This window comes from Etheostoma spectabile, chromosome 1 (genome assembly GCF_008692095.1).
Source record: "Etheostoma spectabile isolate EspeVRDwgs_2016 chromosome 1, UIUC_Espe_1.0, whole genome shotgun sequence".
NCBI lineage: Eukaryota > Metazoa > Chordata > Actinopteri > Perciformes > Percidae > Etheostoma > Etheostoma spectabile.
In genome coordinates, this window is record NC_045733.1 from 27,753,791 (window position 1) to 27,767,929 (window position 14,139).

The 14,139-nt window shown below is 40.7% G+C and overlaps 1 protein-coding gene across 4 annotated transcripts in view; it reads right to left on the reverse strand.

The window, feature by feature from the left end:
• Window positions 1–14,093, reverse strand: part of thsd4 (thrombospondin type 1 domain containing 4) — a 47,331-nt gene extending 33,238 nt beyond the window's left edge. For 2 of the 4 annotated variants that reach the window (XM_032514211.1, XM_032514195.1), the window contains exons 1-7: window positions 13,755–14,093; window positions 13,078–13,132; window positions 12,745–12,814; window positions 11,192–11,514; window positions 9,083–9,515; window positions 6,985–7,087; window positions 4,520–4,656 (exon numbers count right to left, since the gene is read on the reverse strand). In XM_032514211.1, the coding sequence (XP_032370102.1) occupies window positions 4,520–4,656; window positions 6,985–7,087; window positions 9,083–9,515; window positions 11,192–11,514; window positions 12,745–12,814; window positions 13,078–13,106 (1,095 nt within the window). In that variant the 5' untranslated portion in view covers window positions 13,107–13,132; window positions 13,755–14,093. The remainder of the gene's footprint in view (window positions 1–4,519; window positions 4,657–6,984; window positions 7,088–9,082; window positions 9,516–11,191; window positions 11,515–12,744; window positions 12,815–13,077; window positions 13,133–13,754) is intronic. The other 2 variants (XM_032514203.1, XM_032514184.1) reach the window with 1 other exon arrangement.
• Between the last annotated feature and the right edge of the window lie 46 nt (window positions 14,094–14,139).

A 14,139-nucleotide genomic window follows, 5' to 3' on the forward strand; every position in this document is an offset into this window, starting at 1 on the left:
TTAAATGTCATAATTACCTGACAAAATATACTTGTTGAAGGATTTTTGTTGAATGCAACTTTGTTAAACGCGTCTGGTTTTATGTCGAGCTTTGCCGGGCTTTCTCCCGTTTTTGGATATTGGTGCGTCTCGTTATCGTCTCGTCTTCGTCATGGGAAAAAGGCTGTTGACGAACATATTTAGTCTTGTCTCGTCTGACAAAATTAACACTAATAGATTGCCATTTACTTTGGGAACAATATTCATGTTCCCCTCATGATGAACTGCAATCACTGTGGTGATCATTAGGATCAGGTGAAATAGAACTAATGACATTCCCATTAGCCTCAGCTGCACTTTGTGTTTAGTGCTTTAATCTAAAAGGTTTGCATGCTAACATGCTAAACTAAGATGGTGACTATGGTAACCATTTTACCTGCTTATCATCAGCATGTTAGCGCTGTCATTGTCAGTATGTTTACATTTATCTCAAAGCACTACTACACCTACAGCCTCACAGAGCTGCTAGCAGGGCAATGGACTCTTGATTTTGTTAGTCTCAAAGATCATTAAACTACTGTACAGAGGCCAAAGACAGTGAGCAAGGAACTAACTTCATCCCACACAAAGGGGCAGAAATATTGAAGATACTGTAAGAAATCTGTCCAACACTCAAGTCATAAGTGTTGAGACAACCCCTCTCGAAAAGGAAAATTTAAAATTAAAAAATGGTTTGTTTTCCAAATCATGAAGGAAAGCAAAATGTAGCATGCAACTGAAATCTGTGTGGGAACTCTGGACAGAGCACCAACATGGAAACAACCTTGAAATATGCCACTTTCTAAACTTTGCAGACCTTTTTGATGGACGAGAGCAATGAAACCTTTTTGTTATGGGTCAAACTGCTAGCAACCACGTCACCCTCACTCCATCCCAGCTCAGACAGTGCAGGGCAAGTAGTGGTGGTGCCTATACAGCATACAGACAACTGTCCACGTATGAGATGAGGAAGAAATCACATCTGTCCTCCATCAGACAAAAGCTGTAGCACTGCTAAAGTCCAAAACTATAAGGTACATTAGTTAGATAGGTGCGAGACTCTCTGACAGACCAATATGAGGGTGTCACTGTGTCAGATTTAAAAATCTGAGATGTGCATCTAAAGTGGCACCAAGAGCCAAAGGTCAAATTGACAGAGCTGGGTTGTTATTCATGCAGCATGAAAGGTGTCAGGGAGAAGTATCAGGGACCACACAAACTGTGGGCTGTAAAGTAGAAGACAGTGTTTCCACTGTAATCAACAGCAGTGCGTCAAGCTAATTGAGCCACATTTCCCTCTAAAACCAGAGTAGAGTCCAATTGCAATCAGATCATTGCCCCAACCTGCAGCCCAGAACCAAGTTAAGCATATATTATGTTACCCTCTGGAAACTGCCATAAAAGTTTGTATGTGTGCTTTCAATAACTATGCAACAGTAGGTGTATACATGGTAAACAAATATAAATGAATTATTTTGTTTTCAAATTTGTTTGATTTGAATAAAATATATACACCTATCTATTTGTACAAATAGCAAGGGTTCAACATAATCATCCTTTTTCTTCAAGAAAAATGCATTCAGTTGGACAACTAGTTGTTTCTTAGTCTCACTTTGCCAGACCCTCCTCCAAAGAGCACTGAAGGAGAGTCTGGCTACTCCACATAGCAATTGGGGATTGAAGGAAAATGTGCTCTGGTTTATTGGCATTTCTTTAAACCAATCAGAATTGTCATGGGCAGTGCTAAACTCCGCACAGAACCGCTGCAAAATAGTTGTGCGAGAGAAAACTCAGATTGGACAGATAGTCTAGCTAGCTGTCTCTGTTTACCCTGCAGAGATCTGAGGAGCAGTCAACAATAGTCCTCATTAATCCACTGAATTTCCTGCAGCAAAGGAGCAATCCTGGAAGTAGAACGTGAAGGATACAGACTAGTTGTTTCTTGACAATGTCAATGTGTTTTGAGCTTCCACAAATATGTACATCAGTATCTCTGTGCTGTTCAAGGACAGGCTCTGACCTGTTGGATCCCCTCTGTTTGAATAATTAGAAATACATTATATTATGGTTTGGCTCTGGTCTAAATCAGAGGTACTAGAGTCCTTGGTATTTCAGGGTATATCACTTCTCAGTGCCTCAGGGACAGTGCACCAACTTGTGCAGTAGCTGTGTATGAGATACCTACTGATCTTTATAGTAAAGATATGTTTTAGTTCTGTTAGTTCAGACTTAAATAGACAAGTCTTGAGATTGTATTAACATCTATTTGGTTTTAACTTTTGTCACTGTTACGGGGCGGCTGTGGCTCAGTGGTAGCGCGGTTGCCTGCCAATCGGAAGGTTGGTGGTTCGATCCCCGCCCCTGCAGTCATTGTCGAAGTGTCCTTGGGCAGGTGGCACCTTGTACGGCAGCCCCGGTCACAGTGTATGAATGTGTGTGAATGGTGAATGTTTCCTGTAGATGTAAAAGCGCTTTGAGCAGTTGTTAGGACTGGAAAAGCGCTATAAAAAAAATTTACATTTACTGGTCTGGAAAATAGACAAAATAAATAGATTGAGGCAAAAGAACATATATTGTTTTTTGTAGGAATTGTGACACAGAGACCAGTCTGTGAGAAGTGGACTTTAACAAGATGTAAAGGGACGTATTGCTATGACATACAAATAAAAAGAAATCAAACTCCGTCAGGTCAAAAAAAGAATTAAACAGTCCAATTTCCACTACAACTGGGCTTACCACGGGTAAACAACTAAAACAGTCTGATGTTATGATTGTTATGAATGTTATAAAATACAATCTTGTATGTAAAGCGTTCCACTTTTTAAATCCACTCATACAGCTTGACCCTCACCAGAGAATTCATCAAATGTGCTCAATCACAATGCATTAGACACAACTTTTAAAATACGGATGATGTAATATTCCTCCTGTATTTCCAATACTAGAAACAAACAAATAACACATACAGTATACCAGACTGCACTTGGTTGTACTCCTTCCATGGACGTTGGACTGGGAGGGGGGGGAATGAGTACCCAGGACCCTCATGTTAGGAGGGCCCAAAAAGATGCTATGAATGAATAGCTGTAGATGTGGGGAGTAGAAAATGCCTTTCTACAAGGCCCAGAATTTTTCCCCATGTAGGAGGTCTTCTGTTTAAATGGCTGGAACAGCTGAGAAAGCTGGGAGAGTGATGAGAAAACGTTTTGAAAAATCTGCCTGAAAACTGATGATGAATTTGAATCCTTAAATAATCAGCCAGTGGTTTGAGTCAGGGAAAAATTAAATTAACACGTGCAGAAACTTTTTTGTGTAATTCCTACTTTCAGACTCATGAATCACAAAGTAGTTTCCGTTATTAAAAACAAATCAACACTTCCCACGCAAAGGATTATCAAATCATGTGTGTTAACAGTGGAAATGTGATCAAGACCCAAACGAGAGATTAGAGGGCTTTCTAACTTGATTAAATCTTAATGTTGAGATTGTCGCTGGATTACAGTGCATGGGAAATACTCGGGGTTAACAGAGCGAGGTCAGCACAACCAACTGGAAATGAGCGCCTTCTCCAACATATTTCTTCTAGTTAAACCCTGATCAAAAGAACGTCAAAGTGAATCCTGCACACTCAATACATAGCTAGCCATAAGCAGGCCCACCCAGAAACTTATGTTTCTCCAACTCTGTGCTCACAGGTATGTTTCCATGGTGTGTATTAAATACAGGGTCAGAAGTAGAAATATGTACAACATTGAGATCCCAGGTCTCCTGCTTAGGCCCAAGGGGGTAGAAACATCCTCCTGACCTCCACTTCACTCCTCCACATCACATATGAAGAACCCTCACTCTGATGCCATGCTGCCCTCTGCTGGTCCCAGCCATTGCTACATACCTGCAGTACATGTTAGTCCTTCTAGAGATCAAGTGTCCAGTTCTTTTACATCTTTCATAATCAACTGACTATGTCATGCCATTGAAATTATGTACTGGGTTTACTTATAATGTCTGGGATAGGATTAAACCTTCAGATTGGGTTACTATTAGTGTATGGTCATGGTTTACTTACTGAATAGAGATAGAGATATAATATATCTAATAAACATATGACTCGTTGTCAAACATGAACCTATATTCCAAGACTGTTAAATAATCAAATTATTGATTTTGACATTCATGTCCCTGCAAAATAACATATACATACATATAAGTACAGTAAACTTACACAATCTTTATACATCCTTCATGTCCTCTTATTAATTGCACTTTGATTGACAGAAACTTAAAGAACGCTATTATCCAACATTGTCAACCTATAAAAACAAAGCTTGAGGAAGCTCATGTTTGCATTTTCTGCAAAACCTGAATGTATTATTTCTTGGTATACATCTTCAGAAACACCACGAACCTGGTATAAATTGGCAGAGTCATAGGGTAAAAGGAGTAAAGACGCTGGCTTTTGACTAAAAGGCTCAAGTAAAGAAGGGTTTAGGAAGTGGCCTACCGAACACTTTCCCGCCACGCAGAGAGAAGTATCATTCTGCCCACATGGTGTCCCATCGATCACCCTCTCCGACTGTCGCACGTAGAACCTGAACCCTATAGCCCGGCAGTTCAGTTCACAATGCTGATCCCCAGGAACTGAAACGAGATTAGGAGGCTGTGAAAAATCAAGACATTTTGATAACGTATATATTTTGTTACATCAATCAACATAGTTACATCTAGTGTGTAAATACAATACTTTCATCATGTGTCAACATTAACATCATTGCTACCCTCTGAGGACGAAAGAAGCAAAAAACTCCCAAATATTTATATATATAAATATATATATATGTATGTAAGGGAAAATCTAGAGTGAGCCGGTCATTATAGCGAATACAATCCCAACAGGGTGATGCAAGACCCCGACGTGAAGTGTAGGCTACATATTGTGTTGTCACTCTACATTATCCCTTACAAATCAAGACCTTTTTGTAGCATGATAATTTTAAATCACAGGCCCTCAAATACTTAATTTCCCAAAAGATTAGATGTCAGTGAAAAATCACATAGAGCAACATTATGTCACCGTGTTACCAATAGAACTAATACACAGGTCTGCTACTCACCCTGCAGCCTTAAATGAACTTTAATTAAAGTCAGTCAAAGCACTGAAACAACATTTGATTAGGCAACAAATAAAAAAAGGGGAGAGAGAGGAGGAATGACATGCACGTCGGAGTCAAACCCGCGGCCGCCGCGTCGAGGAGTAAACTTCTATATATGTGCGCCCACTCTACCAACTGAGCCAACTCGGCCACACCACAAAGGATTCTGACCTTTACGTTTATTCTACATTTTCTTCAGGTGCTTTATCAATCAGATACACTATTAGCCCAAAAGCAAGGTATTTCTTAAACAGATGTAAAAGAGTATGTTAAGCATTGTTCAAGATGGGTGTCAAATAATACAAACTTGACCTCTTACATTTACCTGAGGTCATTTAATCTTTACATCTGCATTACCTGTCAGTCAAGGACTGCAACACAAAGACAGAACCTCAAATACACACATGTTTGACAGGATATTAATCAAGAGACTGCTATTTCCATTAGTGTTCTTCTCAGTTAAATGACATTTGAGGAGGTGTTTTGACTGTTGCCTGGATACTATAAGTGAGTAAAGTCGGAGAGTTTGTATGGGTGAACATTTATCAGGGAGCGTACAGACAGGTGACATACTGCAGTGCTTACATCGCTACACACCTTAGTTCATATAGGTCAGGCAGGTGAAGATGTAACTGACAGTGAAAATGTCATTAATTATGAAATGTATGCAACCTTAAGATGAAGTACTTATAGATTATCTCAGACTAGGCAGGGGCAGGACCCGTGTGGTTACACATGTTCTGTCACTTCTATACACATTTTTATAAACAGACTGTTTTTCTTGCTGGTTCTTTTATGTTGTTATGTTCAGTTTTTTCCTCTTTTAAACTCTTTGTTTGCATCTATTGGATTACACACATTTTCTGTATGTTCCCTTCAGGATGAATTGTAATAACTTTGGTGACATAACCATCAGGTCAACACATTCATTTGTCCATTACTTAAAGCGTAACTCTCGCCAAAATGCAACCTAGGGTCGTTTAGTGAGTGTACCCAAGCTAAATTTTCATTTAAAAGCCTAACTAGGACGGAAGCGCCACTTTTAAGATTTACTTTATTTTTGTTTTCAAAATCGCTATTTTTAAAACACTAAGAACGCTCGACACAACATGAAATTTTGCTTGAAGTATCGTTTGTGTACACAGAGAGTTTACTAAAAAGCAGAGGTGGCGGCTAGCGGAAAAACCAACAGCTACATTGAGTTGTTAAAACCTTTCTTTTTATGAAACTCTGTGTAAACAAACAACGTTCTCAATGCTGGAGTTCATGTGTAGAGCCCCTGGTGATACTTCAATCAAAGTTTAATGTTGTGTTGAGCCGTCTTAGTGTTTAAAAAATAGCAATTTTGATGCTATCATAGAAGTGCCCCTAGCACTCCGTCAAAAGGCCATTTGACCAAAAACTAAAATAAAGTCAATCTTAAAAGTGGCGCTTCTGTCTTAATTATGCTTTTAAAGGAAAGTTTGACTTGGATACATTCACAAAAAGAGAGTTATGCTTTAAGTTTATGACCAAATACCAGCAAAACTAATGATATTCCCATCAGCCTACTACTCTTGTGATATAATCATATGATTATAATAGATCAAAATGTCACCATAAGTTAGAGTTTTCAATATAAATGTAATCAAAATGCTAATTTTTGAATCCCTGACCAGGTAATGTTACGCCACCCAGGGTACACAGAGATAAACAAAAACAGTACTATAGTATTAAAAGGTACTAGTTAAACTAACAAGTGAAGTAATACTGCAAAATAATACTGCAATTCCAAAAAAACATATACATATGCACATGCTGTATAAATATAACTTACCCTCATTGAAAGGTTCCCACTCGTACAATCTGCCCATGAAAGGTTGATTGTTGTATGAAGAACACTGAACAGCCCTGATATGTCTGCTGGATGGAGGACATGCCTGAGGATGGAACACACACAGACAGACACACACACACACACTTATTTTCCACAAAGACGGAGTTTAACAGATACATCCTTTTGTAACAGGAGCAAGCTCACATTTCTCATTGTCACGCTCTGTAACTATTGATTGACTGCTGCAGATGACCCACTCTGTTTTAACACTTTTAACTTTTTTGCCAAAAGCGGTTAGATTCCAGTATTTATAGAGGCTCGACAGTGTAACTCAACCTACTTTGTCTAAACAAGCCTGTGGTCTGCTTTACTTTGCTTAAATATCTGTGTCATCGCAAACCAGAGACAATATACAGAACCTGACACTGTTTAAATTTATTTTAATGTACAGGATGGATTCCATAACCTCGGCTCACATAAGCAAAGCCCATCCACGCACTTTACAGGTCGAGTTTAACTGATGAGGTTTGCTAAGCCAATAGCTTTACCAATATTGGAAAAATATTTAGTTTCAGTTAAGTTTAAAATCTAACAAATATATTTTTTTATAATTGCTGGACAAAAATGGAATACTCATTTGCCTTGCTCGTCGTAGTGGGCGTGTGAACGCACGTAAGCCAGCAAGTAGCTCATCATTAGCAAACAGTGTGTAACTAAGCAACCTGCACTTCCTCCCACAATTTACACGGTGTTGTGCCAAGCAGCCCTTCATTTAGTTTTGTGTAATCCATGAGGCTGGGGTCTGAAAACAAGGATCCCAGAAAGAACAATCATGATCTTCTCCTCCACATCTCCACAGCAGGTTAACACTAAATGTCCAGACTGTTTTTCAGCAAGGCAGGCACATTTTGCCCTCATTTGCAAAAGCATAAAATATTTCTCTTTCAATTTCAACTAAACTTTCCAACCATACTTTTGTTTCATCACTGGGCCGTACCGCACCACCTGGAACCCCACAATGCCTTGCAAAGCACTGCCTTGCTCCACCTGCAGTGGGTTTTTACTGTAAAAATCAATGGCTGCTGCCACACATACAGTATGAGACATATTTACTTCTCAGTAAGCTCAATTCACTGTCGCAGTGTGGAAAAAACTGCAAGATGTCTGTCTGTGCAAGTGTTATGTTTGTATCTTTTGCTCTCACATTTTTTTTTTGATTTTGTAGAATTTTCCTCATCAGAGATTATGGCTAAATAAAAAACAGAACAATAATCAAAATCAATCCTGTTATCTATCCATTAAATGCCCATCCCTTTCTTTTTGATGATGCCTTTCTTTAAATAATTGTTCACTTCTTATACTGCACTTTAACTTTTAGTTGTTGATTTTATCTTTTTTATATTTTTAACTGTTATTGAAGTTACATTGCTGAGCACTGGAACTGCATGACAATCTATGTAAGCATATAATGAGAGTTAAAAAGTAAGTCTAGTGAAACTGGCTGTTCTGGGAACGGCAACGATTGAGGGTGGATTACGTTTACATAGCAACGGCTTAAACATTGTACCATAATAGCGTTGTAACATCTTGTATTATTTATTTTTACATTTTCTATCTATTGTTTTTAACTGCTCTTTAATGTTTTATATAAATCACTTAGAATTGCCCTTTTGCTGAATTGTGCCACAATTACAGTTACTACAGTTACATATAAAGCTGCCTTGCCTTGCCTTGCTATACCTAGTAAGGGTGAGAATCACCAGACGCCTCCCGATACAATATTATTGCAATTTTAAACATATTGCAATATTCTGCAATATATTGCAATCTATTACCTTTTTTCCAACTTCTAACTTTTCCCAATTTCAAATGATGGCCCCCAAAAGGAAACTTTGTCAACATCTGTTTTATCTAAAAAGATACATTTCATTTCAAGTTGTTTCATATCACATATATAATAAACGATCGATACTTGGCGCCTGTGTATCGATACAGTATTGCAACTGAAAATAATGCAATACTATGTTGTATGTATCGATTTTTCCCCCCACCCCTAATACTTAACCAACATGCTAAAACAAAGTGCAGATTTGCATACATTACTGTTGCAGATCTTGTAGTGAGCATGTTCCCCTGTGCAGAAGGAACTAGGCAGGGGGTTGTAGGGTCTCTCTGGGTGCTGCTGGGGTCCAGATGTCTGGCTGCTCGATTGTGGCTCCTGCTGGCCCTGAGCATGGTTGGCCAAACCAGGCTGGTAGAGGGGGGCCCAGACTTGGTTATTTTTAGGCTGCTGTGCCCGGGGCTGCATGTAGGGTCTGCTATAGTGATGGAGATTGTTGGAGGGGTCCAGGTTGTTTGACCTGTGGCCACTGCGACCATGAGTGGTGGGGTGGTGGGCATCAGCTGCAGCAGAGCGTCTCTGTCTGTAAGGGCGAGCCGTCCCAGAGCCCAGGCCTGTGTCTGTCTGAAGAGGAGCAGAATAAGGAGCTCTCCCGTAGCCATACCTCCCTGGGATGATCTTAGTGACCCTCCTGAAGACACAAACATGAGGAGATTGAACTACACCAATGATTTTGTACTAGTTTAATTGTGCTTGTTGTCACTGCCATCTCTAAACCTTCACACGTCACAGAAGCACACAATTAAATCACATATCGTCTGTCAACCTATAGAAAATATCATCTACTCTGTCTTTTAAAACCAACAAGAGATTGTACAACAAAGTCCATCCAGTATATTTGGGTACAAACCTTTTATTTTATCTTTTAGCTAAAATTCTTCTTTTGCTGAGGAAACTGCCACAGGTTTTGAGAGGCATCCAGGTCCCAGTAGCATGATTCTGTGAGCTTTTGTTGTTATTTGGCTCCTTAGATTCCAACTCAAACAACCCCCACATTACTCAGCTGTCAGTGCTATTTCTTTAAATTTAAGCACAACAGGAAGGAGGTCACCAAGCTGCCAAGAACAAGCCGAGCTTTTGACTACATCCATAAAAGACTAGCTTTCCTCTGAAGGGCAGTCAGACGGCCCACAGTGCGAGCTCCGGAAAAGTCACTTTTAGACCAGGCTGCTCAGCATGCAGCACAGCCGTACGGGCTCTTTAAGGACTTGCAGATCTTGACAAAGACAAGAGCTGCAACACCGACAAAAGTTCTTCATGTACCATCATGATAGTCAGATTACTTCCAATTTTGACAGTTCTTTTTACAGTACTTCTTTAATGCCTAAATAACACTCAGGTTAAATAAATTATTATGAATTCAAATAAAATAGATAGCAATTATTTTTCACTATTTTGCAACTACTTGCAGAGCATGTGTCAGAAGCTAATGATAAGTGACAAGTTAAAAAAAACAAAAACATAAAATGTTTTACGTATTGAGCCTTGTCATATATTCTCCATGTCTCTGGAACTGAGCTAGAAAGATTAACACTATTCTTTTTAAAAGATTTCACCTCATTTATTTTCACACTCATCAATCCATGAATTGACCCCTCGTGCCGTGTGCTGTTATGTTTCTCGATTTATTTTATCGGTTGTTTCCTTTTGTCAGTCATCTGTATCTAAAAACTTCCTTTAAATAGATACAAAGTCACAGCCTTCCATTGACAAATTCCAGTTTTAAAAGTCCCATGACACGAGAATTTCACTTTATGAGGTTTTTTAACATTAATATGAGTTCCCCCAGCCTGCCTATGGTCCTCCAGTAGCTAGAAATGACAACAGGTGTAAACCGAGCCTTGGGTATTCTGCTCCGCCTTTGAGAAAATAAAAGCTCAGATGGGCCGATCTGGAAGGTTACCTTCCCTTTCTCTGCTTTGACCGCCCAGAGAATTTGGCCCACCCATGAGAGAGAGACATCATGGCCTTCAAACGAGAAAAGTGGCAGTTGGTCAAGGCCACAACCCCAGCCTACACCTTCACCCCCCCTTCCCCCCTCCCCCCCTCCTCAAAAGCTACAGACTCAGAAATGGCACATACTAGGGAAAGCTCATTGTGGGACTGGCTCTAGTAGCTGTAATTCTGCACCAAGGTGAATTTTTGGGAAAGAGACTTTATATATGGTTTCAGGGGACCACTAAGGTCTATATAAAAGCATCCAAAGAGCACCATGTCATGGGACCTTTAAGCTAATTGATTTCAACATCTCAGTTCTTTTTGTGGCACAAAATCAATCTTATCACCATGTGCAGGATGATACAGTACCTGCGTCCACTAGGCCGGGTCTCCTTCTCCTTCTTCTGATCTCCACGGCTGCTGCTGTTTGAGGACCTGCCTGCATTGCGTTGCAGAGGAACTGTTGGCCGCAGGGCAGAAATGACGAGGCCTGGTTGCTGGGGGTGAACACCAGCTCTTCTAGAGGGGTATTGGGATGGAGTGTAAAGAGGCAGGCATGGCCTGCTCTGCTCTTGTACCCCTTTTCCACAGGTCCGGGAGCAGGTTGACCAGGTTCCCCAGGCACCCCAGGAGCCCTGAATTTCTCCATACTCTGCCCTGAACTCCTGTTGGGGCTCTGCCCTCTGAGTAACCTGTATGGAGATGAAACAAACAAAATTAGCAACACCCCAGAGTGCAAAAAAGCTGAATAGTGTGTGCCAAGGATTGATGGAAAGCCTCCATCAAAGAAACTTTAATCTCTACAGATCATGTACTTGTATAAAGGCTCAAGTCAGTGACCTCATCTCATCAACATGACTATCCTGCCCCACCGCCTCCCACCACTGTCCATGAAACAGACCTCTGTTCACGGTTATAAAAGCCCTGATTTGGCTGATTAGTGAGTGTCTTTTAGTGGCCTATCCCTTATTGGCTACCTGCATTTGTCACTGTTGACTCTATCCCTCTGAGCAACTTTGCCAGGGATGTATAAGCAGTGATCACTGTGATCTCTGTTTGAGGAACCTGCCAAGAGAAGCCCTGTGCCAAGTCAGCTTTATCCGTGGAGCGGCATGGAAATCCTGCTCTTTAAGGAGCACTTTGTCTCTATTCACAGCAACCTCTCTGGGCAAACACATGGCTGTAGTAAAAGCTCAGCTGCCTTTGACTTTTAGAGAATGGAAAGAGAATACAGAACCACTAGGGAGAGTTGGCAGGAAGTTCTTCTCCTGTCAATCAGCCTGTGCAGCTATTCAGAGAGATCTCAGCCGACAGCCCCCCCCTCCTCTACCCTCCTTCAGCCTTTGTAACTTAACACCACTGTCATCCCACGGGTCAGCCATAGGTCACACAGCTGGATTCCCATTGGAATCCCATGAAGCCGACTTGCGCCGACCCCCTCTAACCTGACTGGATAGTTGATCTGTCAGTCAGCTTCGTCCATGAGATGCATCCACTGTTTTTTTCCATAAGGTTCCTGTGGCTCCAGAGGTCATGGGGTGGTTTGCTGACAGCTGACATAAGGCCTCTCTGTTTTACTACAATCAACAGTGCTTTTCACTCACGCTGTCATTGCAAGTTAACAGATTAGCACCCTGGTCAAGTTCCCCATGGGAATTCTCTCACTGTTTACACATACTGGGACAGAACAAGCAGGTATAAAAGTCTATACTTTAGGGTAGCATTTGGCTATGCCAAGATACAATCATGCATGCCATGTCCCACAAAAACAGCGTTCCACTTGCCAACCATGCGATCAGACTGATTCCTGGAAATATTCAAGGGAGGTTCGTACCTTTGTGTGCACAAGGGTGTCAAATAGATGACACTTTCTAGAACACCGATTTTTTAGTAGCAAGACTTGCTACACAATTGCTGCTCACCTTCCTGTGGTCAGCTGTGTGCTGGCAGTCCAGGAGGTCTGACCAAAGCAACAGCAGGAGGACAGAAGCTCTACAGGAAACAGACAGAAGTGATATTGATGATACTGGTTGTTTTAATTACAGTAAGTGGCATTGTTGGTTTAGAATCAATAATATACATAGCGTTGTAGTGCTAATAAAATATTGCTTATTTAAAAGATTAATGAGTAGTCAGAGAAGGACATAAAATAGAAACAAAGAGATTCATCATCATTCAAATACAAATTAATACAAAAACGTTTAAACAATTAAGTAATCCATTATTGAAAAAAATCACTGAGAATCTGAGTTTACCTGACAATCCAGACACAGGCTGCCTGCATAGCTCCTGGATTCTTAAAGTTGGACACTTAAGGGAAAATTGAGAAGTTCACATTAGCATACACACCTGAGAAATACTGACATTTTCAACACTAATGTTGTTCTGTGGCAACCCAGCATAGAGGCACTGCGGGTCAAAATTCAAAGGAACTCTAATCACTACCCATCTACAGAATATCATTTTGTGTGCTGTAGTGTAAATATCCCATGGATATCAAAATCCTGCCACTTTTTCAACTGCCACTACACTACATCCATGTGCCTGACAGTCTCCCAAGACAGTGACTCAGAGAATAAATAAACGACTTTATACCCACTTGAGACCACGTGAGTTGACCTCTGTGGCTTCTTACTCCTAATGAGGAAGCCCCCCTGCTGAAAAACTGCTACCCTATGTCTGAGGTCCAGTTAGGGAAGGACTTTCACTTCTCACCCCAGATAATATATCTCAGCTTTGTCTAAATTAAGTTGACAGGATGGTCAAAAAAGTCCTGCACACTTTATAGCGTCCAAATTAGAAGAATAAAATACAGAATACACATGCAATGATTGTAGGGAATGAAGAAAACTCCTCATAAGGATCACATTGTTAATTCATAAATGAACTAATAATTAACATTAACAGCCCACACATCATGATGTCGACTTACCTGTGGGTCACGGGTACGGTAAAATATTTGCTCCTTCACTGTACTTTCGAATGAGTGTGTCCTCCACGGTAGCGTTCACAGATTCATTCCCAAGCGCAGGTATCCTCACGTTCGAAACTTTAATCCAGGTGGAAATTCATGGTTTCCCTACAGAGACTTTGTACTAAGCCATTTAAGTGAGTAAATCCGTATCCAGAGGCGTGAATCAAATCCTGGCGCAGTACAAACTACGGACCTTGGTCATCATGGTGATTCCGGCGGTTCTGCTTTTACGCACAAAGACACAGAATGACAGAAAGCTGGAAACCGACACGGCAGAAAGAAAACAACCTCTGCTGCGCCCTCTGCCGCAACAACCACTCTGTGTGTGTGTGTGTGTGTGTGT